The sequence below is a fragment of the Platalea leucorodia genome (assembly GCF_965183815.1).
Source record: "Platalea leucorodia genome assembly, chromosome: 12".
Lineage (NCBI taxonomy): Eukaryota > Metazoa > Chordata > Aves > Pelecaniformes > Threskiornithidae > Platalea > Platalea leucorodia.
Genome location: NC_138834.1, coordinates 7,948,685 through 7,973,216, shown reverse-complemented (window position 1 = coordinate 7,973,216; position 24,532 = coordinate 7,948,685). Strand labels below are relative to the sequence as shown.

The following is a 24,532-nucleotide window of genomic DNA, read 5'->3' as shown; positions in this document are numbered from 1 at the left end:
GGTCCCCCCGACTCGCCACTGCCCTCCCATCCCACAGCATCACGGCCGCAGGGTGGAGGGCCTCACCACAGCACCCACCACGTGGCTTCCCCGCAGGACCAGCAACTGCCAAATCCCGCGCGCTAACGCTGAAAGCCCTCGGAGCATCCTTCTCCACGGGGAACACCCCCCCTTCTTTCTGCTGGATGTCACAGAGACCCCATGGACAGGCCAGGATAAAAGGTTTGTGCCCGGAACTCAGCCACCGGGGACCCAGCTGGAGTCAGGTGCTGAGCCCTGCCAGCACGCTGCCGGCTTTGGCACTGAACTGGGGACTTGGCTCCGGCTGGGACCCTCCCAGGCTGCTCGCGGTGTTTGGCCAGCGCCGGAGCTGCAGCTCAGCATCCTTCGGGCTGATTCCTCATCCAAGAACGCAGAAGCGTACCATCAAAGGGGACTGCGGCGATGCGGTTTGGCCCCGAACCGGACTGGATGCTCTCACAGCCATTAATAACACCCGTAAGTACACAAGCTGAGATAACGATACGGCTAATTAAACCTCACGCTTCAGGGTCCCAGCTCACAGGCTGCGGAGGCCGAGGGTCACCCGCACACTCCCCTGGCCCTGGGGGGTCCGTGCCAGCCCATGAGCCGCCTCCACAGGGATAAACGCCAGGGCAGGCCCTGTCCGATCCGCACCAGCAACTCCTCTCACCTCCGTGATGAGAAATAATACAGGAGGAACTGGCCCGAGCGATAAAGCTCTGGGGATTTTCCCCACGTCAGCATTTTCCCTCCTGCAAGCCGCAGCCCCGTCACTGAAATACAGCCGGCGCAATCCCCCAGCACGCTGCTCCCCGTTCGGAGCTGACATCCCGGGATGATGTGGTCGGGAGCGGAGCTTTTAGAATGGAAAAGAGCAAGCAGCGCTTCAGCTCCGCTCCCTACGTCAGCTGGGGCAGCGCTGATGCAAAACGCCCAGATGGATTAACTACATCGTGCTAATACCACGCTGTCCATCCACTGGGAAAGCGCTGTCCTCGGCTGCGGGGCCGGCCCCGCCACCGCATGCGAGGTGTCCAGATGCAGCAAGGCGCTGCTGTGACTGCGCACCAAGCTCGCGCCACGCTTGCACCGTGCTCAATGCCGTGCTTGCACCAAGCTCGCACCATGCTTGCACCATGCTCATGTCATGCTTGCGCCAAGCTCATGCCATGCTTGTGCTGCCAGGGAACAAACCCTCCTGCTGCAGGGTTGGAGAGAGGATGCACTTGAAACGAAGCACGTTGCCTGCTCATGCCAAGGCACCGCGGATGCCACGTGCCATTGCACTCTGAGCCACGAGGGAGGGTGCGGGACACTGCCCACGGCGCAGGGGATGCTCCACCCTGTGTGGGTCACAGTCCCCATCGGGACAGGTTGGAGGAGACGGCGCTGATGCTGCAGCCAAGCAGCCGTGCAGCTGCGAGCCCCGCCGTGGCGGTGACTCACCGGCAGCGCAGCCGGGTGACGGTGATGCGAAGGCACGTGCCAAAACAGGACCACAGAGTGCTGCATGCTCCAGTGCTGTGTCCACCCATGGCAGCTCCCGCACGCCCAGGGGCCACGGCGTGGCATCGCCCACTGACGGCACAGCCGGCTCGTGCTGACCCATGGGCCAGCAAGTCCCTGCCACAAAGCAGAACCTGCTGCCCAGGCGTGCTTACCTATCGCTCCATATGCTCACCCACTATATATATACACATACATATACATGTATATAAATATATATAATAAGTGCTGCCACTAGCTGGCGTTATTGGCTGTCCTTTAGTGGCACCAGCAGTGCTGCAGCAGGGATGGGGCGGTGGACAGGGGTCCCTCCTGGTGTCCCCAGCCCCAGCACAGGGAAGTGGGGCTGGGGGCCTTTCCCCGTGCTGGAGGGGATCTGGGCCACCAGCAGACCTGCTCCTGGACACCTCCACCACAGCACCGCACGGCCACCAGCGCAGCTCGAGGCACCATGTGATGGCGGGATGGGGAACAAGGTGTCCTGGGTGCTCATCACCTCCCCTGAGCATGCACAGCTCCAGGGAGCACCCATCTCCCCCGGGGACCGGCAGCCCATCCCTGTGCCAGGGCCTGGCCGCTTGGCCCGGCCTTTGGCAGAGGCCTCTGTGCCACAGGCTGAAGGATGACGTCTGCCTTACACTGCTGTCCGGCTCTAAGAGGAGCACGGTGCATGCACGGTGCATCCACAGTGCATCCATGTGCACGAACGGTGCATCCACGGTGCCTCCACGGCACATCCGCAGTGCCATCACCTCTCCCACCGGGGTGGCACCTCCTCCGCCACCCCATCCCAACCTGCTCAAACACATCCACCGGCGCCCTACGAATCCCTCCACGAGTCAAAGTCAGCCTTAAATCAAATCATCCCCAACAACAATGACATTAATTATGCTTTTAACACATTTTACTGCTTCCCCCCTTCCCTTCACGCCACATCTGTGTGAACAATATCCAAAAGATTTACGGTTTTCTCCCGTAATTACAGACACACAGCCAGCTCACTTATCAAAATACTTGCTGAGCAATCAGGCTCCGTTACAGTCTCTGCCAGAGATTTGTGTTGACAGCAGCCATTCAAAGCAAAAAATGTCGAATCAGGACTTATGTGGCGCTTGTAAAGTATTCCACAAAGAGTTCGCCTGTCGAGAGACACACGGACATGTAACAGACGGGGACAAAACGACGGATGGGAGGATTTGGGGAGCTGGAGGGGAGAGGGGAACAAGAGACAGATGCTGCGGGAGAGCAGAGAGAGGGGAGGAGGAGGAGGGGGGTGCAGAGATTACAGGGGAGCAGTTTTGGGGTGTGCATGTGTGTGCATCTGCATGCACGTATGTATATGTGCGTGCATGTATGTGCATCCCTGTGCATGCATGTGCATGCAGGAGGAGCACGGCGGGTGAGCGCGGGAAAGTTGGGAAGGGAAGATAACTGGGTTCTGGAAACCAAGCTGACATTTGGTTCTTGTAGCACAGGAGAAAATTTAATGAGGACAAAAATATGTCTCCCTAATTCCCCTAAGAAATCATTAAAACATTTTGTTATTCCTAAATGTCTGGAAAATGAATTAGTGGCCCTGCAGGAGCCCTTCTGCGCATCTTCAGCCATTTGCAGCTCTCCGTCCTCGCCGTGCCGGGGGATGCTTCGTGCCGCCGTGCCCGGCACAGACGGCACCCCCGGTTCAGAGCGCAGCAGAGCCCACAGCGGGGAGTGGGGAGCGGCTGGGAAGGGGGGGTCCTAGCCCCTCATCCGGCCCTAGCACCGACTCTGCCAACACAAGCCTCAGGGCTGCCTGTGCCTCAGTTTCCCCCTCCCGAGGCTTCAAGCGGCACCCCAGTTGGGGGGTACACCCCGACACAGCGGTGAAACGGGGAAAGCTGTCCCCGAGCCGCGGCCGGTGCCAGGAGCCGTGCTGCGAGCTGGCGCTCGGTCGTTTCGGTTAACTTACCGTCAAAAAGACAACTGGGGATAGCCGCAGTGTTATTACAAGGGCTGAGCAAATGTATTCCTTTCCTAATGTCAAGATGCATTTGGCTCAGGGGCTGAAACACAGCGATGGCAAAAGCTGTTTCCACTCCTCTCTTCGGCTGGTATTTCCAGAGCACCATGCGCAAGCGGAGGTCGGCGATGCCAGCCGTGCCGGGGACGGGGCCGGCAGCGCTGCCGTGGTCCTCACTGGCTCCTCTCGGCACCGGCGCCGGCACGCGACTCGTTAGGCAGCCAGGTCGCCACCGCGTTGCTTACCTGGAGCTTCGATTAATTGCTTGTAAACGCTCAGGAAAGCCGTCTCAGCCTCCTTACTTCTCTTACTAAGTGCAATCACCTGCAGAGAGATGGAAAAAGGGGGTGAGAGATGGGCTTGGAGGAGGGAACCGGCTCTGCCAGGCCACTGGGACCAGTGCCACCCTTGATCGGCACACGGGTCCCCCACCGCACGGCTCTGTGCCCTCTCCGTGCCCCATGCAGCCGCTCGCTGCCTTTGGCTAAACTCCTCGTGCTGCTGCCATGTCACGTCGTCCTAAATCATTGATGTGCTCTGAGTAAATGAAAATTATAATTTAATGTCAGCGCTTAAATAAGAAATAAAGAAGCCTGCCCGTTGTTGTGCTTGCTGGGCCGGATTCGGCACACAGCCCTCCCCGGCAACCCTCCCCAATACTGCATGGCTGGGACGATGCCGTGGGCAGGAGCAATGCTCGCGCCGGCCCCGTGCAGCGGGATGGGGACATCGTGCCCCCGTCCTCCTCGGCTGCTGGGGTGCTGGTGACACTCGCGCCGGCTGGGCAGCGGGGAGACGGCACGCTGCGTCACTAATAACTGAACAACATATTAATCTGCCGTACACTCCCATCCAACATTTATGAGCATGAATCATTTACTCCCCTTAATTTTTCAAGGCGCAACGACACCTCAGGGTGGGGGCTGCTGCCCACCAGGCTCTGGCACATTTTGTTTGCCGAGTGTCCCCTTGCTACCCCTGCACATCCAGCCCCACCTGCAGCGGATGGGATGGGGTGCCAGTGGGACACATGGACCTCTGTGTCCCTGTCGCTCTGGGCGCAGGAGCCAGGGATGGAGGTGACCCATTCCCAGCCAGAAAATGCCCAGTTTGATCCAAACTGGGCACCTGTGCCAGCTGGTGATGGAGGAAGAGCCGCCCACCTGGCATTCAGTGCTGGCAGACACACTGTTACCAACAGCAGACTAGGCAGTTAAACCACTCTTCAGCCACCGATGGGCTAATTATCAAATGAAGCCTGAACTTCGTGCCTCAGCCCCATGGCAGCTCCCACACCAGAGCATCTTTTCCCTCCTCCTCACCCCGCCAGCCCGGATTGCGATTGCTTGTCATTCAAACCCAAAGCAAACCGCTCATTTGTAATCCAGCAGCCACCTGAGCAAACCGCCTTCTCCTTCCACGCTCGCAGGCACTGGAGCACAAAGATCATTTTTCTATTGTTAAAATTGTATAAGCCAGGCTTTTTATAGCGTCTCGTACACAAACCTACTTTCTCGGCGCCGCGTTTCCAGCAGACGAGGAATTTGGGGGCTTTTCTTCAGCGTTCTGCAAAAATGCTTGGCTTCAGGGTGCTTTAAAATAATAATAATAAAGCGGGGAAGAGAGAGGGAGGCAGTAAGCAGGCGGTGAGCAGCACCGCCTGCGTATCGCAGCAGGACAGCATCGCGCCTGCTGAATTTGCCGGCGGCACGCGGCATTGGGGTGGTGCAGAGAGCCCTGCCGGGGGGTCCGTAAGGATGCAGAGACACAGCGGTGCTGGGGTGCTCCACGGTGCCAGCCCTGCGTGAACCCCCGGCTCCCGCACCCTTTGGACTTTGCCCAGGAGAGGAGCGGGAGCGGGCACAGCCCGTGGGCACAGCTCTGCCGCAGGGCGACGGGGATGCCTGGACCTGCTCAAACTGCTCTGAAGAGCTTCATCTCCCCTGAGACAGCGTCGACCAAAGGGTGCAGAGCAAAGAGCCAGCCCAAACGTGGTCTCCATCACCTCTCCATCACCCGTGCCTGTCCCCCCCCACATCCCTAACCTGTGCCAGCAGGGAGGAGCCGGCCCAGACCTCTGAATCAGGCTGTTTCTGCTGAATTTTATTCCTGAAGTCACATCATAGAGACAAAGCGTTTTTCAAGGGAAAACTTTGAAGCCTTTCCCTCTCCTTGGCAATCCCAGTGGAGATCCGAGCATCCCCCACAGGGAACGTTGTGGCTCTGGGGTGGGCAGGAGCCTGCAGAATCCCTGTGCCATGGTCCCGGGGACCTCACCTCTCCACGGCCACCGGCCATGGGCTCACTGGGGACGGATCCAGGTTTCCTCCTGGTTCATCTGAGGGGTCGACCCGCCGCTCAGCCCACCCTCCCATGGAGCACCCACCGACATGGTGTAACACCTTTCCACCCATTAACTACCATCAGCATCTTAACTGAAGCCGCAGGACCCGCAGTTTTCCAGAGAGAAGGCATTTGGGGGCCCTTTCACCAGCCTCGGCTCCTGCCCCGTACCCCCACTCTGGGCTCTGGCTCGGTACCGGCACATTCAGCCCATGTCAGCACTGGGGCATCACCAGCACAGCCGACCGGCAGGACGGTGAGCCAGGCGTCCGCTCTGCTCTTTCGGAGTCCCACTAAACTTCAAGGAAATGTCAGTGAAAAAAAGATACTTAAAATTTTCAGCGACCTTTTCCAGATGGGGATAATTCACCAAAATGCCAGGGGTCATTCCTGCCAGAGTAGCTTCACGTGCTGCACAAGCACAGCTCACCCCAACCCTGAAACCGCTGTTATTGCTCACATAGAGCTGAATAAACACCCAGAGAAAGCCCGCATCAGCCCTAAAATCAAGGTTTTGTAGGAAAAAACCCTAGATGTTTGCTCCTGCAGGGCAGAAGCTGGGTCAAACCCTGTGTCCCCATCTGAGATGGTGATGTCACCCATGTCCTGCTAAAAAGAGGAGAAAATTGCTAAAAATGGGGGAGCTGAACATCCCCGCAAGTAGCCCCAGCTCGATGGGGTTGGGATGGTGTCATCCCCACTTCCCTCATCACGGTGATGTCCATCGGCAACAGTAAACCATCTGCCAACCGCTCTCCCCTCGCCCGCAAAGCCCTCGGCGGCCAGCGGCGAGCTCTGCCTCCGCTTTATGTATCGATGTACTATTAATTTCTATTCCCACCGCCCCCCCGTCTCCCTCCATAGCATCCACGGGCTCAAGGTGAGGCACGGCAGCGGCGCGGGATTGCCGTCGCATGATGAATTACATTTACGCGCCGGGTCCTTTTCATGGCTGGTGACTTTCCAGCAAAGCAATTATCACTGTAGAATGCGTAATAGCCTAATTAATTACTATTGTCAGGCTGGCCTCTGTGCCATGATTATACCTTCCGAAGCCAACTTTTTAAACATTTGGAAGCAGAAATATTATTATAATTGACTGACAAAATGGTAAAACTCCCCCAGCACAGCCGGTCCTCCTCCCGGTACAGCGGCAAGGACCGACTGTCTGAGCATCTCCTCTCCAAAGGCGCGGGATTTGCATCGCACCGGCGGTGAGTTTATTCTTATATCCATGAGATCAAGTGCAGGATAAGTAGTGGGTTATTTCCATCTAAATACTGGTGGCAGTAAACCACAAATGAGCTCTTTTTCAGCGGAGAGGAACAGCTGTCAGGGGAGAAAGCGGCAACAGAGACCCCAAATGTTGAAGAAAACTGATGAAAAAATACATTCAAGCCTTCGCTATTTTCCTCGCTTTTTTTTGCTGATGTGTAAAGAAGTTGGGGAGAGTGGGAGGGCTGCGGAGGGGCGAGGGGGGAGAGCCTGGGAGGGAGCCGCTGTCCCGGGGGAGAGCTCTGGGTGATGGGGGCTGGACGCCCCGTGCAGCACCGGCCATGTGCTGGGGAGCCCCCACCTCGTGCCGGGGTCCTTAGCTGCCTTCCCGGTGCCCCGCGTCCGACCGACTCCTAAACCCACCACACACGTGCACAAATCCATTGCGCACCCACAGCCCCATCGTGCACGCGCAGGGACCCATTGCACATGGACAAGCTCATCGCACGCACGCGCAGATCCATCGCACGCGCATGCAAACCAACTGCAGACACCCACAGCCCCATCGCACACCCACAAACTTACCACACAAACCCACTGCACACACATACAAACCCATCGCACACCACACAGACCCATTGCACACGTGCACAGACCCGTTGCGCACCCACAAACCCATCGTACACCCACAGGAACCCATCACACACCCACAGACCCATTGCACACCCACAGACCCATCGCACACACCCACAAACCCATCATGCACGCACCCACAGACCCATCGCACGCACACACAAACGCATCGCGCAGACAAACCCGTTGCACGCGTATAAACCCATCGCACATGTACAAACCCATCGCACACACGCACAAACCCATCGTACGCCCACACAACTCCACGGTGCACACCCACGAACCCATCACACACTCGCACAGACCCATCGCACACGTGCACAGACCCATCGCACACCCACCAACCCATTGCACGCCCACATAAACCTATTGCACTCACCCGCAAACCCATCGCAGGCACCCACAAACCCATCGCACACCCACCCACACCCATCGCACACCCACAGCCCCGTCGCACACCCACCCTCCCCTTCCCACTCCTTCCACCGCCGCCCCCCCCAGCCCGTTCCTCCAAAGGCAGAAGCAGCTCACAACGTTTTCACAAGGCCAAAAAGCAATTCATGTCAAAAAGATCAATGATATAAAAATAAAGCCTGAGAATTCTAGTTAAAGGGAACGTCATAGAAATATGTTGTTCACGTTCATGATTCGGAGATTAAAAAAAAAAAAAAATCAATATAAGTTCTTCAGATGATGTTATTTCTAATGAGAAATATACCAAGACTGCTGCAAATAACTGCTTAACGGAGAAAAAAAATGCATTAATAATTTACTTTATAAAGCATAGGATCCCAAATGCAAGAAAATTGCTGCTGGTTCTTAATTTTGTTGTAATACTTCCTGACAAGTTCAATGATGCTTTGGCAAAGTTCCTGAGAGCAGAGTCGGAGGACGTTCAGCTCATTAGGTTATTTGCCCCCCCTCCTTTTTCCGCAGCATCCTGGCCCGGCCGGCTCTGGGAGAAGGTGGCCACACTCTTCCCTGTCTCTGCACCGCAGGATTTCTGGGCTGAGCCCCTGAATCGGCGCCGGCCCTGCCAGCCCCTGCCTGCTGCCGGGCAGGAGCATCCTCCTGCCTCCTCCCGACGCCCGGCCCCAGGTGAGCTACAGCCTCCAGTCACGACGCAGCAAGCGGGGAAAATATTTCAAGCTTATTTTACCACCCTCACCAACACAATTTAATGCACTTTTTTCCCACTGGCTGGTTTAGTTGGTTTTTTTTCTTATTTTTTTTTTCCTTAATTTATTTTTTTAGTGCATTTGCTGACAGTTGGCAACTCCAAACCATCTGCTACCGATGCACAGGCCGAAATGAAAAGCTTCAGCATCGAACCCAACGCGGCTCGAAGGAGCAGCCTGATTTCCGATGGTCGGTGTGAGAAGGGGTCAGCCGGACGGGTTAATTCCCAGCGGGACTTGATTTCTTGCAAGCCCACAAAATTATTTTCCTGCAAAAATACTTTCCTGAAAAATTATTTTCCTGCAAAATTTTTCTCCTGCAAAAATTATGCAAAACTCCCCGGGTGGCTGGTGGCAGCAGTCCAGGTTGGCGGAGGAGATGGGCAGGGATGCGCAGGGCTCTGCATCCCCAGCACGGATGAAGTAGGGTGATGAGGGGGTTCCCACTGGTCCCCGAGTTCGGGATGGAGCCGGGATGGAGCCGGGATGGAGCTGGGCTGGCCCCAGCATGCGGGCGCACCCCGAGCATCGCAAAGTTTCACCTCCCATTTAGCAGAACAAAACTTTTAATTTAGATGTTTTCATCTATCTATCAGAGTAAAAAAAAAATAAGTTTAAAATAATGACTGTAATAAATGAAGGTAATTAATTGTAGTTTGTTCCTTTACTGTCTAGTCAGCTTAATTTTACCTTTTCATCTAATAATGAGAAAATAATTTTTGTGCTCTGAGGGTTAATGATATGTAACTGCAAGAGCTGCTAATTGCATGTTGCAAACTATTCATCAAAATCCCCATCTGCGCTACTTGATTATGTTTGCTAAATTATTGCTTTGAATTATCTTTCATAAAGCAACTTTTGTAATTAGCAGGGCTTTCGCTTTGCTCTTTTCTCCGTCGCAAGGATATTCAAACTTTGTCCGTCTCAAGCTGTTGCCATTAAACTGTCGTCGCGGGCAGCTTTTGGTGAAGAGAAAGAAACTGCCCTTTCGCTAATCGGGGGGTGGGGGGGGAATAAAAGCTGGGTTTATTCTCTGCAGGTACAATTTATTCTCTTGGCCCTGTTCTCCTATCCATGAAGAAAAAATTATATAGGAAGGATACAGGAGCCTAAATGTATATGAGACATATTTGGGAATGGCAGAGAGAAATGGACCAAAAAGCCCATCTGCCCCCACCCGGGTTAATATTTCAAAATGATTTTTTTTTCCTTCCCATTTACAAGAAGGAGCGGAGGGGGAACGCTCGCCATTCATCACCGCGCTTTTATGGGCTCCTTCCCGTGACGCAGATGATGTAGCGCTCTGCTCTCCCTGGTTAATATTCATGGGGAGTGCTGAAAAGTGTGCTTTGCGGGGAAAAATATATTAAAGAAGTATTTTTAAAATTTGAAAAAGAGGGGGGAAAAGAGAAAAAAAAGAGGGAAAAGAAAGGGGGGAAAAGGGGCGGGGGGAAGAGGGGAGGAAAAAGAGGGAGGGGAAAAAGGGGGGGGGGGGGGAAGAGTCCCCAGGGCCCCCAGGAGCCTCCCTGGGAGAAGCAGCAGCACTCTGGTGTCCATCCCGCACTGCCTGGCACTGGAACAGCCCAGAAACCTGACCTCAGGGGAGCAGAATCCACCTTTTGGGATAAAATCCCCCCAAACCTCCTGTGGAAAAAACCACCCTGGGGGGCAGGAAGGCAGCAGAGCCGGGGAAGCAGCTGCCGCCGAGCCAGGAATCGCATCCTGAGCTCCCTTACACCCCCGTAAATCCAGAGCCACTTGGGCAGGGGGACTGGCTGGGGCTCCCTGAAGGACATAGCTCACATTCTCGTAGCGGATCTAATGAAGACTATTGGAAAAAATGCAGTATTTAAAAGACTGAAAATGTATTCCTATTGTTATCACTCTCTTTTATGTGTTTATGCATAGTGCATCGGAATGAATCAATACTGGATTGCCCTATAAATAAATGAGCATATCAGTAAACCCAGTAATAAAATGAAGTGATGAAAAATATGGAAATCAGTCGCATTTGTGTAAATCCACTTATTGTTTACTTTAATATTTTCTTATGCAGTTCCGTAGCTCCAAAGAGACAGATTTAAAATCAGGTAATGCTCAGCAGATGACAGATCCTAATGTGTCGCTGCTGGCAAGCTCAGAGTACCGGCAGCTCTCCAGGGGTTTCCATCGAAGCACATTAGAGGAGCAGAGAAAGCAGCCCCCAAAGAGAGAGCATTAAAAAGCCAGGGAGAAGAAGAGGTATCCTGAAGTGCAATGCATCTCTTGCTGGCGTTGGGGACCAAAGCCAAGGCATCCATGGAGCATCCGGGAATGCGGTACGGGCACAGGGCTGGGGAGCACCTGGGTCAGGCTGGAGGATGGAGAAGTGAGATGCCTTCTGCAGCAACGTGGTGGGCTGGGACCACTTCATCCCATCCGGGTGCTCAGCTTCTCCTCAGGTTGCCCATTGCAACCTCATCTGGTGCATCCCGGCCACACCATGCCATCTCCTGGCCATGGTGTGGCACCTCCTGGCCACGCCGCGGCACTTCCTTGTCACATCGTGGCATCTCCTGGCCACACCACGGCACCTCCTGGCCACACCACGGCACTTCCCAGCGACGATGGCTCCGTCTCTGCCTGGAAGCTCTCCAGGCAGGGCCACCGTCCCTGGTGTCCTGCAGGGGACAGCAGGGATCTCGCCAGCAGCAGGGCCATGCCCACCCTGCCTGTACCCCTGCCCACGTGTGGCACAAGGAGCACCCGGTATTGGCCAGGGAGGCAAAGTAGATGGATTTTATCAGCTGAAGAAACCCCTCAGGGGTTGAGGACAGTGACCCTGTGCCTTGGCCACACCAAGCCAGGTCCAGTCTGTCCCTCCCAGGGCTCTCCCCTTCCCGTTTCAACCCCTAAGAGCCGACGGCGTGGGAAGGGGCTGGGATCATGGGGGGGCGAGGGCAGGTCCTGCCCACTCCCCTGCCCACCTCTCCTTCAAGCATCCCCCTATAACGCTGCCAGTTTTTCCTCCCACCCAGGCAGGCAGAAAACACCCCACCCCGCACAGCCTCCGAGGAAAGCTATTTTAGAGTTGCTCTTTTTTTTTCCCCTTCTCGTCTTTTTTTAAAAAAACAACATATCTCCCCCCATCTGGGCTGCGAGCTGGGTGCCAGCATCTCAGCACCGAATGCTCAACGCTTGCTTTTTATAAACGCCTCGAAACCCAAAGTTTCCTCCCGCGCTGCCGGGATGCATCCAGGCAGATGCTGCGTCTCCCTGCAAAGCCCCCGTCCCCCTCCCAGGACCCAGCTCTGCCCATCCAAAGGAGCTACCGGAGGCGGCAAGAGCAAGAAATCCCCATACCCCAAGGTTAGGGGCTGTAATTTGTCTTTGTGGCTAATTAGCTTCCCTTCTTGTTAGTCACTTATATCTACTGTTCTCAAAAATCTAGTTGTTGGGGAGGGAAATCCACCGTCCTGCCGAGTTAATTCTCTAACAGCAAATCTCTTGTACCTCAGGTACATTTTTCTTAAATTCCCAGCTGAGTTCAATTAAATGTTTATGAGACTGTGCGCTTTCCCCCCGCCGCGCTGCCAGCACCGAAGCAACAGAATTAAGCTCCTTCTGGAACAAAACAAAAACAAAAGGAGGGGGAAAAAAAAAGAGAGGAAAAAAATAAAATAAAGGTGGTTTAGGAGCATTGGGTTTTAAGATTGCAGGAATATAATTCCCTCAGACTGATTTTGCTCTGCGTCGCACAGCCACGGCGCGTTGGCAATATCGACAAGGAGGTTTATATGAATAATTGAAGAAATTCTGTATTCCCCGCAAAAGAAAAGGCAAGCCGAGAGGGTTGTTGAGATAATCAGGAGCTCGCTAATCAATATTCTCAGCCCCAGCCTCCTTCTCGCTTCTCCAAAAGGAGCAGTGCCATAAGCTCATCAGTAACTGTAAAAAAAACATCGCACTCCGAGTGTCAAAATAGTCAAGCACAGCATATTGTATTGCCAGATTTCCCTCCCGGTCCACCCCGGTGCCAGATTACATCCATCAGCAGGGAGGGAAGCCGTCCAACGATGACTTACTTACGCTTAAGTGTTCATAAATAAGGTTTTTAAGATATAGATAGCTTTTTAATTTTGGTGGAATGCAAAAAAAAAAAGAAAATGATGGGGTTGATGCAACGCGAAGCAACCTCTCAGGTGCTCCCCAGTAAATCCCGCAGCCCGGCTGTGCCGGGGGATGTCCCGGTCCCTATCCGACTTGTATCGCAGTGAAAACAGCCAGAAAAAATTTATGCCAGCACCATAAACCGTGGCAAAGCCTTTGTCTGATGGGGAGATACGGTGAGAGACCATATCCCTGCCATGAAAACCTCATTAGACAGACTCTAATTACTGCCCTGCAGTTGGCGGGAAGAGACAGAAACCGTAAAACCGGGGGGGGGGGGGGGGGCGCTATTAATTGCTTTTTGATAAATTGGGTGGCAGAGGTCTGGAGGTGCCTGCGTGGGGCTCGGCTGCGCTCCGAGCTCCGGCCGTCGGCGATGCACATCCCGTCCCCAACAAGCCCGCCCCGAGCATCCCCGCCCAGCTCCCAAAACAGGCACTTTTGGGACAAATTGGGTTTGCAACGGAAGGAGCCGCCACTGCCAGGATCAGCAGCTGGTCCCGGCTGCAGGACCTGCGGTTTGCTCCGTCACCTGCAGTTTGCTCCGTCCTCACATCCCACCAAAACCTCAGGACCACGACCACCATGCTCGGCACAGAGGCAACCTTGCCCCCCGGCGCTGCAGAGATTTAAGCCACGACTGCCCAAACGGTGGGGGACCGAGCCCTTCCTCCCCTTCCCACCAGCATCACCAAAAACCCTCGTGGCCATGCCGCAGTGGGACAGGAGGAGACATGGTGCAGGGCGGCCACCACCCTCCCCTGCTAGATGGGCCATGGGGCAGGCGGGGTGACCCCAGCCATCCATCACCCCCTCCGCCTTATGTAAATCCGCGATGCTAAAGATGTATGGAGCCAATTACCAGGGGTCACTGCTGGGTGTAAAATTCAGACAACGAAGCTCCTGGTCTCAAATGAATTTGCACGAGATTGCAAGCTTACTGCCTTTTATTGGACAATATAAATATTTCACTGTTATATAAAAAAATATTGGTGAGAAAGCAGATAAACCCGAGTCCTGTGTGTATACAGAGAAGCAGGGAGTGAAAAACGGCCGTCAGCATCTTTTTAACGGCCTTTGGTGCAGTATGGGAACATGGGTTGCGAAGGAGGTTTGGGGCAGCGAGACCGGGGGACCCGGGGGACCGCCGTCCCGGACCCAGGGGGCTACGCCAGGAATGGGAGCGATGCCGTCGGCACAGCCTGGACACACGGACGGCGGCATGGTCCAACAGGTTGTGTTTTGATCCGACCGCGACAGAGAGCAACACGTGGGATGCAGAAGCAGACGGGGAAATCTTGGAGGCTCAGCACCATTCCCAAAAAGCGGACGCTGCCCCCAAGCACAGGGCTGAGGCTGCGTCCACTGCAGAGGATGCCCAGGAGGGGAGGGTTGGGCCTCGCCATACAGATCAATCCCAAATGCATTTTCCTAACAGTTTTCCCCACCTTGTCCTTTTGGGATTGTATCTGTCCTTATCTGCAGACCCCCATGCCAGCACAGGGCATCCTTATTTCATGCTCACCAATATATCAACCCTTCCCTGCGACAATAAAAGAGGGAGAAAAAAAAAAAAAAGCCTATAGGAATCAATACCTCTTTCTCTCTCTCTCTACCTATATTTTATTAAAAACTTTAGCATCAATATTAATGTTTAAATCCTCACCAAGCTGAGTTTAATTACCTGTAAACTGCATCCACAGCTATGTGGACTTTGCTCCTCACCACAGTAAATACAACCGAGGAGGAGCAGTGCCAACATCTCTGAGCATCGCCTTGCCATCCCCGCAGGAGCGGCCGTATCCAGCCCCCCCGTCCCGCAGCAGCATCACCGGCCATGCGGGGAGGGGACGGCGGGTGATGGAGATGGAGCCATGGCGTGACCCGACCAGGGATGGAGAAGGGATAGACGAGAGAAGGAGAAAATTGGGATCCTGGGAAGAAAATGACGTGTAAATATAAAATATCTGGGGCTCTTGCTGCCAAAAGGGATCTGCTTTCAGCCACGATGTGAATCATAACATTCGGGATGGGGGAACGAGGGAGAAGTATTTGAATGGAGTCCATTAGCAGCTGAGGACAATGAATAACTTGCAGGCAGCAGGAACTGCTCCCGAGCTGCCAGCGAGGTCACGGATGGCTGGCACGACGGGCCGGGAGCTGCCGGAGAAACCAGCCGGGGCTGGGACCGGACCTCACTTAGCCCACCCAGCAGCCGCCTCCTCCCTTTGCCCACTGTGCCAGGAAGGAGAAATACAAGTTTGTCCTGCTTTCCCAGCTGCTTCCACCGTGCCACGCTTGCACACGTGGCCGCATCCTTTAACCGCTGGCACAGGTGGGTACAAAGCAAGCGGGCACAGCAGCCAGGAGGGAGCAGGGATCAGTCCTGCTGCTGCCAGCGGTCACCCTAGGGCCACCAATGGTCCGTGGTCCTGCAGCGCAGACGCTGAGCCACGAGGTCTCGGCATCTAAAATGGAATCGGGGTTTACAGCGCGTTATCAAAAGAGCCGTAATGGGATCTCGCAGAGGGCAGAGATTTGAGACGCGCATCAGATTTCCATTCCCAGGGAGATAGGAAAACGCTGTGTTTTTCAAAAAACCCATATATCAAGGGATGCTATCTAATGTGTTGTATTGGTGGCTGCTCGCGGGCGGCTCCACCGCCCCGGTGTTTTGCCATCCTGCTCCTTACCGGAGGCCAAGGAGGGGCTGATGGAGGGGGCCAGCCTGCTCCTGCCCCCCGCATCCCTGCAAACCCCCCGCCACACTTCTGCATCCCGCAGCCTCGGCTCCTCCTGGCCAGCGTCGTTAAGGCCCTTTCCTTATTATGTCTATTACAGCGGCTTCCCAAGGCCAGGGCTGGGACGGCGACGGTAGCATTCGAGGGCTACACTTCCAGAATAATATTCATTACCATATTCATTCAGTGTTTATCTCGCAGATGTACGGATCCGTTACAATGGAGAAAAAAGAGAACTCAGAATTTGTTCTCAAAAGATATTCAAATTAGTTAATCAAGAGTCCTTTTATTACGTGTCTCATGTACCAGCAGCAACTATCCATCGAGATAAATGATCAGCTGCTAATAACTGATTACATTGCAGCAAGTGTTTTCTTATCCCTATTACCACCATGTTTAAAGACATTTTATAAATTTCTAATTATTGTAAATTGTTTCTCCTTTTGAAAACATCTTCCCATAGTCATCAGCTGTCAATTTGCCCTGAAAATTTCTCTCTGAAATGAGCTTATAGCAAGATGCTTGGGAAGCAGAGAAAACCCTTCCTGGCTCCTGGCCGGTGGGATGCAGCCCGGCCACCTCCTTCCCGGGGCGGTGGGGGACTGGGATGCTCTCCCAGCCCTTTTATAAGTGGACCAGACTTGAAAGAAAAATAAAAGCATCCGTAAGTCGGATCAATCCTGGATGGTGCTGCCTTCACCCACTACACGATGCCAAGGTGCCGCATGGTAGAACGGGCCATCCCCCCAGGTGGATTCGCTCTCCAGCGAACCACGAAGAAATAAATAAACCAGCAGGATGTAATACAGCTCTTGAGAAGTGCAAGGCACCCGCTTCTACAGACACTGGCACCCGAGGGCAGATCTGGGTTTGGGAGAGCCCTAAATAAGATCCCGCTTGCTTTCCGTGTATTTTACAGACGGAAGCTGAACTAGTTGAGAGGGTTCAAAGCCAAGCGGGACTTTAAATCCAGCGTCCGGCCTCGAGCTGCCGCTCCAGCCGATTTCTAGGCTCCATTCATTATTGCAATCAATCAGCTTAAAAAAAAAAAAAAAAAAAAAAAAAACAACCGCAAAAACAACAATAAACCACCCTCTAAACTCTCTTAGACACTTTAATGGAAAAGGTGTCTCCTTCCATCTTCCCCAGCCGTGACCGCAGGGCTGGAGCCGCAATCCATGCTCCGTGGGCCAGGCTGCAGCTGGGAAGGTCTGTACCACGCTGGGGACCGCAAGGACATGGGCAGAGCATCCATGTGCACCTGGAAGGGATCCAAGATCCAAGTGGGGGACAACGAGCCCCCCCTGGCACGGTGCCAGTCTGCCACCACCAGTGCCACCACCTTGGGTGATGGTGGCTCCACTGGTGATGTTTGCTGCCTGGGGATGGGGACAGCCGGGGCAGGAGCACATCACAGCCACGCCCCATGGCGTAGCCGGACCCCGGAGATATTTGCTGGGGTTTGGCTGAGTGCCTCCAGGCACCAGCTCCGTGATGGAGTCGATTGAGGCAAAGCCACCAGAGGCAGCTGTACCGCGGAGGCACAGCATAGGAGGAGGAGGAGGAGGAAGGCTGCCTGGGATAACCTCCCTGCAGAGGACCAGGGTGTCCGGCCAAGCACGTTCGCTGGGCAGAGCAAGGCCCACGGCTGCCAGGAAAGGGAGGAGCAGCTGGCGGGACGCGGAGCCTGGCGCGGAGCAGCCGAGGTCCTTCCTGGCTCCAGGGGGACTCAGACCAGGGGAGGAGACGCCGCAGGCACCAGCCATGCCATTATACGCTTTATTGATGCTGTTCTGAAGAAAGCTAATCAATATATTAGATTTCCCAAAGAAAGAAAACACCAGCTGCCAGCAGCACATAACTCCTCCGCCGCGGTGCATTTTTCCATCAAGCCCCGGAGCCGCGCGTGTCTGCGCAAGATGAGGTCACGTTCAAGAGGAGACCTCCCGCTCCCCCAGCGGCCAGGTCAGGGCCAGGGCCACGGCCACCGCTTTGCCACACGGCAAAGCCCACATCACCCCACTTGGCTTGAATCAAGATGTGAAATTTCCAAATATCTTGTACCGGCATTACCGTGGGCTGCGGAGAGACAGCCCAGTGCCCAGCTGGACAAACCCAGCGGGGTCCAACAGGGGACCCCCCAATCCCAATGCCTTTGCATCCCTGCATGGACCCACAGTCCCCAGCATGGATTTGTGCTTCAAGGAGAGTTCGCAGAGAGCTTTCCCCATCGGGAAAAGCCATCTCAGACACTGCCCTTTGCCAGCCACCTTCCCCCAGCAGCCCACCATCAGTCCCAAATGCAGCTGCTCAGCCACGCACCGACCTGGAGAGAAACTGGAAAGCATCAAACCGATGGATGCACTTGGCAATAGAAGGATCCCGGCACACGGAACCGGCAAACCAAACCGCAGCGCCCGGTGTGCCGTGCTCCCCACTGCCCACGCCCCATCACCGCTCCAGGGTATTCATTCCTTAAACCATTAAAGCTGATGCTGTGGCAGTTACAAAAGCCGTTTAAAAAGGACAGGATAAACCCATGTTGGACCTGACACTCGGCACTGGCAGGAAAGCAGACTGACGTCATGGGGAATTGATTAGTGTTTTAATAGAATTAGATCATTGGGAGGGTTGCAGACCTGTTTCAGAAACCCAAATGTTATGCAGATTTGCACTGAAAACCCTAAACCAGGGCGCATTTAAGCAAGGCAGAGTAAATGTCCCACATTTCCTCAGGATTATCTGAACCATATCAGATATAATCCAATGATCTGTAAAGTGATTATACCCAACTGAATATAAGAGATCTCTTCTGGTAATGCAATATTTCATCCAGCTGCAGACATTAGGAGGAGGCAAACAAAGGAGGAGATTTAATAAGTGGAAATAAAACTATAGGCAGAGATAGTTTTAAATTTTTTTTTTTGTATCGCATCTAATTGCAATCAACAACAGACATCTGACACAGTGACAGCATCAGCAAAATTGCTGCTGAGAGCACAGAATCTTTGTCTAAAAATAATCAGACATTCAGCGCGCCACTGTTTGTTATAATGGTAATCGATGCTGGAGGCTTTGAATTCCATCAATTTATAGATCTGCTCTGTTCTGCCTGGTGATTGTGTTCTGCACACATCCACTCCTGCTCGGCGCAGGCAGCGCCGGGGCACTGTGTGATTAAGATAAGCTCAGATTCCTTTCATACATTCCTTATCAGCTCTAATTCTCCACCAGGCAGAGATGTTCACAGCAGTTAAAGATTAGTTCAGCTTCTCAGACGCCAAATTTGAGGGTATTGATCAATAAATCAAATCACGGCAATCAATTGCCCGATCCGAAGAGTCTAGCCGATGCATTATTACTGGCGCCTTCGAAGCTGAGGCTTTTTCATGGGTTTCATCAAAACGCGGCTTCCCTGGCTCCCCGCCAGCTCCTGGGCTGCCTAATAGACTCCGCAGCAGAGGAGCTCCAGCCCAGCAGAAGAGCAATAAATTTCTCATCAAACAGCCGATAGAGAAACAAGATGAACATCTGTTTTGCTGCAATGAAACTCCTGTGTTCTTCAGAAGCTGCAAACCAGGTCTGACAGACCACCCCAAAGGCAGCTTTGCCTTCAACAAAGCAGCAAAGCAGAATATTTGCCGGTTATTTCAATCAGGTAATTTAAGAAGACTTTGCATTCTCCTCTCTGCAGCTGCCGGAGCTTTACAGACAGGATTCCTGCTCAGTCGATAATAAAAGCCATCCTGGGACCCTGTACTATGAAGGCAATTTTATGATACCCATTATGTGGCAATGTAACTTCATTAAAAGCTGTTTATTCCCTCTAAGCATTTTAAGCACTTTCCCTCACCCATAAAGAAGAGCCTCTCGGTGCACTGGAAAGGTTATTTGTGCCGGGAGCCGCTTTCAGGTATTTCTTGCTGGGGATGAGGGTCGTGCCGGCAGCGGGATGCCCGGCAAAGGGGCTTCTCCTCCCAGCCGGCAGTGAGACGGGAGCTGCCGAGAGGCAGCTGTACATTATTTTTATTATACACTCAAGATGAGCTATGTTTATTGGAGCTCTGTTTAGGTGACATTTATTACGCCAGCTTCTTTTATAAATTAATATGGACAAGTGCCCCGAAAATTCGCCTCCGCTGTGAAGACGGGCTGGCTCCTCTGCACAGTCATTTGCTCTTCCATTTGAGACAATTTGGGGTGTCTCAGCCCTGAGAGCTTAATTTTCCCACCTAGCACTATAATTCAGCACCCAGAGATGGAGCCGCAATCATGGCAAAGCGGGAGCCAGACCCCAGCCTGCAGCCAACTGCATCCCTGCGGCATGCAAGAGTTGCCTTGCTCCAAAGGAAGGGCAAAATTAAATCCTTAAAAACGACCAACCAACCCCTAAATCTCAAACTTAATGCTCCTTATTCCTGCTGGTAACTTCCCACATTAGGAAAAAAAAAAACAACAAAACCAACAAAACCAAACCAAAACCACTGACAGTTCGGTCCCATCCTGGTGCTCTGCAAAGTTTTCATTTAACAAGTTCCTTCTTCGTAAGCACGGCCGACGGACCAGGGTGGGTTGGGGACCTTTCTCCTACACAAAGTCACTGGCACGGGTCACACTGCTGCCAAAACAAATCCTGGATGGAGCTAAAGATTTAACCCACTGCAGGGAAGATGTTCGTCTCCGTACGGGATTTAGCAGCCCCTTTGTCCCTCTGGGCTGACGGAGCAGGTAGGTCTTTATTTGAGACAGCGAACCGGCCATCATTACACGGCTGTTTGTGCTCTGCTGATATTCAAGAGTCAGTGAACCCACCCGGCAGCCACCTCCCCATCTAACGGCGTGTCCTCAATTAGCCAGCGGCCTGGGAGAAATTATCCATACAGCCGGGCAAGCTGGCCCACGTTTGTAAATTCTACTTAAAATAATGTGAATTAAATAAGAGAAAAGGTAGGGAACGAGAGAGAGAGACACGATGGCTCGCAGAAAGGGGTTGAATCCCCAATTTTTTGCTCCTGGCAAATTTTTTCCTGCAAGTACCGAAGTTTTTCCCACTGCACAGAGGCTGTGATGCCTTTAGGGAATGGACCTAAAGGTCCCTTTACCGCTGGACGACCACACATCGCTCTCGCACCCTCCTGAGTTAATACTCCCCAAAAACCACCTCCAGGAACACACTCAAAGGATGCAGCTACACCTTTAGCAATTCATAATCAGGACGGCCACTGGAATGAATAACCACATTTCAAAGAAAAGGAGATTCTCTCCTTATTTCCTTCAAAAAACCTGCACCTGTCTCCAAATAAACAGGCAGAGACTCGCATGGCTTGCGGGAAGGCGGCAGGGCATGGCACGCTCCCGCGCTCATCAGCGAGCGCCGAACTTGACTGCAACAGTTCGATATTCTCCCATAAACACACACACAAACATATCCAAAATACTGTTAATGGCTCGGTATTTCTTTAGACAGAGTTGCCAAGGAAAAATAGAATTACTAGAATACATTTTAATTGATTTACAACAGCACTTAGTAACAGTGATAAAAGAAAAACTTGTTTTATTGGACCTCCTGCTAATTAGCTCAACTGACTCCGGGTTAGAAAAGCACATCCCTTGCAACCCAGCACAACCCTGACCAGCACCCGACACGCAACAGCTCTTATGCATGGAAAATCCTTTATAATAATCAGGGAAAAACCGCTGCCAAATGGTTATTGCCAAGAGAGAGCGGAGGAAAGGGCTGCTCCTAGGACAGAGCCACCAAATGGGACAAACCAGCCTCTCCGGCGGATTCAAGCATCCCCTTTCCATCCATAAACACGCCTTTATTGCGACTTTGATATATCCTTCCCTTAACGACTTTTAAGGGCAGCGGATAAAGTCGAAAGAAGCGCACAAGCAACCAGCAAATGTTTAATATTCAATAAATGTGTCAATTTTACATACGGAGGCAAATGGGGCTTTATTGAAGAATTGGTAAACTTCCTCAGAGGAAAGTAAGTGCGTTTTAGCCTTCAAGGGGTCCCCGATGAATAGAAATGGAATGTGATTTGTGATAAAACTCAGCTGCTCTATAAAAGACGTTAAATAAATGTTGCTGTTTCACTAGGGATATACAGAATTGATTGCATTATAGACTGATTCGAAGATGCACGCTCCCCGCAAGCTATCTGCTCACTCCTGCGCGCTGCGCAGCCTGTTCCCATCGCCTCTATGTCGGCCTCAATACCTGCGCAGAATTTTCTGGAAATGCTTTAAAACCACCCTTCCCTGTGGTTTTGCCCGCAATGGCATCCTGAGCATCGGCTGCAGCAGCGCAAGGCTGGATCCGCCCCAATCTCGGGGAACCACTGGATCCCCCGGCGCAGGGCGAGTGCCACCGCAGATCCGCCCCGGGCAGCTCGATTCCTCCCAAAACACAATATTCCCCTATTATTTGTATTAATGCGGTTGATAGCGCTGAATCTGGAATTACCATTAAATACAAAAACAACAGGGGACGAGAAGCAATTAAAAACATTTTCAACACCAAGACCAAGCCAAGTCCTCGTCCGCCCTGAGCATCCTCTGCCGGTGCCGGGGGACCTGACCCATCGGAGCGGCAAGCGACACCCGGGAAGGGCAAGGCAAACAAACCAATCTCCAACAGACAAATGAGAGGCCAATAGTACCACCGCGGCGAGCGCAAACTGTGATATAATTGCGCTGCTGCTACATCATCTTTAATCAATAACATCCAGGGCTGCCACCGTGCACACAGCCCAAATCCCAGCCTCCGCCAAGAAACAGCATGTTGTTAAAAAGCCCAATAGCTTTTTCCTCGCTAATAGGTGGCTCGTTTCCTCAACCCTGCTGATTTTTTAAATAAACCTAAATTCCAATAATTGTTTAATGTTTATTTTTATTTAGCTCTGGTTCACCTACCCTGGCTCTCCATGTCAGAAATTGATATTTTGCTCTGGTGGCTGGGGGAAAAAAAAAAAAAAAATTAGGAAACTGTTGGTTACGTCTTGTCATAGTTAGACCATGCCGTAACTGCAGTTTGGAGCAGCCTCCAGCCCACTGGAGGAACAGCTCTGTTCCCCCTAAATTCAGATTTGCTCCAGTTTTCCAGGTACCAGCTTGCCCCAGGACCCTTGGGAAGGGCTCCCGGCACACAAGGACTTTCCCACAAGCATAGGATTTTTTTCCCCCTGCCCAGTGAAAGCCTGGGTTTAAGTCCAAAAGAGATGCTCTCGCTTTCCGGGTGGATTCATCCCTTTAAAACCCACCAGCGCCGCACGTCACTGCTGCTACCTTCCCGTCTCCCCCCGAGCGGGGTTGAAGGTGGTTCTGGAAAAGTACAGGAAAGCTACAACCAATTCTTCTAGGAGATCCATCATGTCAGATTAGCAACTTAGTTTCTTATTAGCTATTTTCCATCCTATCATATTAATATTTGTTTTCACTAATACAATGCAGGAGTCTTATCATATTAGCAACTTTCACATCACATTAGTGAAAACAAATACAATACAATACTAATATGACATGATCTGATGGGAAATTGCTAATACAATAAGACTCTCCTACCATATTAGTACAGAAACATTGTGTGTCCCAGTTACAGCTCTCTCTGAACCGGGTCAATACCCGGCATTTCCAAATCCAGCTACGTTCATCGTGTCTGAAGGTGCATGCGTGGGACGGGGCGATGTGCAGGGTCAGGCACTGAGGACCCTGCCGTGCCCATGACCTGCAGTGGATGCATTAAATTGCAATGAAAATTCCTTATTCGTAAGTAAATTAGTGAAATTCAGGTCCCCCTCTGCCGTGCAACTGGCTCACTGGGACAGGGTCCCCCGGCCGTGGCGGTGGATGGAGAGCCAAGCCAGCCGCCATGACCCGGGGACACCCCACGGCTCTGGGAAACATCGTGGCCTGAAAACTCGTACAAGTAATAATAATTCAAAAGAGGAATTAAATTAAACCAAATATCTTGTTGTGTAGTTTCGGCATTAGCAGCTGCCTCTCACCAAGACCCCGATCCTCCCCAGCACAAACTCGTGGCAGCGCCGGCGGGAGCAACCGCAGAGCCGGGGACCGTCCCGGGGAGTAGGAGACTCCACAGCCAGTTGGCAGCAGACACCGGCGTGGGGATCACATCCCAGATGACAAAGGGGGAACATCCCCAGGCAGAAATGCCACAAGGAGGAGGAGGAAATCCAGAGCTTATGCTGAGGAGGAAGGCCAGACCGTGGGAGGTCCCAGCCGGTGTCCCGGTCCCCAAGACAGGGATGCTCCCCCGGACCTCGGGGAGTTCACGCTCAGCACCAGCTCAGGAATGGGATATGATACATGCATTAGAAAAAGCAACAATCTTAAAACACCAGCTCTGCCAGGCAGCCTCCTCTGGCTGGGGCAGACGGCCCGGGCAGGGAGGCTCACCCTCCCACACCAGCTTTATTCCCCCCTTGCCTCCAACACCTGCAGCCATTTTCCTGCTCTTCTGCTTCAGTTCTGCCACAAGTCCCACCTAACATCTCCCTGCCCCTGGCTGCGAGCTTCGGGCTCGAAAGCAAAGCGGGGTTTCTCGCCCCAGCTCCTTGACGAAGCCGTCTCCGGAGCCACTCCCCGGCTGGGCATCGGCACGCATCCAGGGATGCTCCACGCTGCCCTGGCCAACTGTGCCACCAACCACTGCAGAAAATAGCTCCAGCACGGAGAGAGGCAGGCAGCGTATCTCCTTCGAGCAATGCCCAGCTTCG

The 24,532-nt window shown here is 53.0% G+C and overlaps 1 protein-coding gene across 1 annotated transcript in view; it reads right to left on the bottom strand.

Annotated features, from left to right (window-relative positions):
- The window catches only part of CUX2 (cut like homeobox 2), a gene marked incomplete at both ends in the record, with an annotated part of 65,680 nt that overhangs the window by 12,683 nt on the left and 28,465 nt on the right, over positions 1-24,532 (bottom strand). The window contains one exon of the mRNA XM_082324840.1: positions 3,775-3,853. Coding sequence (XP_082180966.1) covers positions 3,775-3,853 — 79 coding nt within the window. The remainder of the gene's footprint in view (positions 1-3,774; positions 3,854-24,532) is intronic.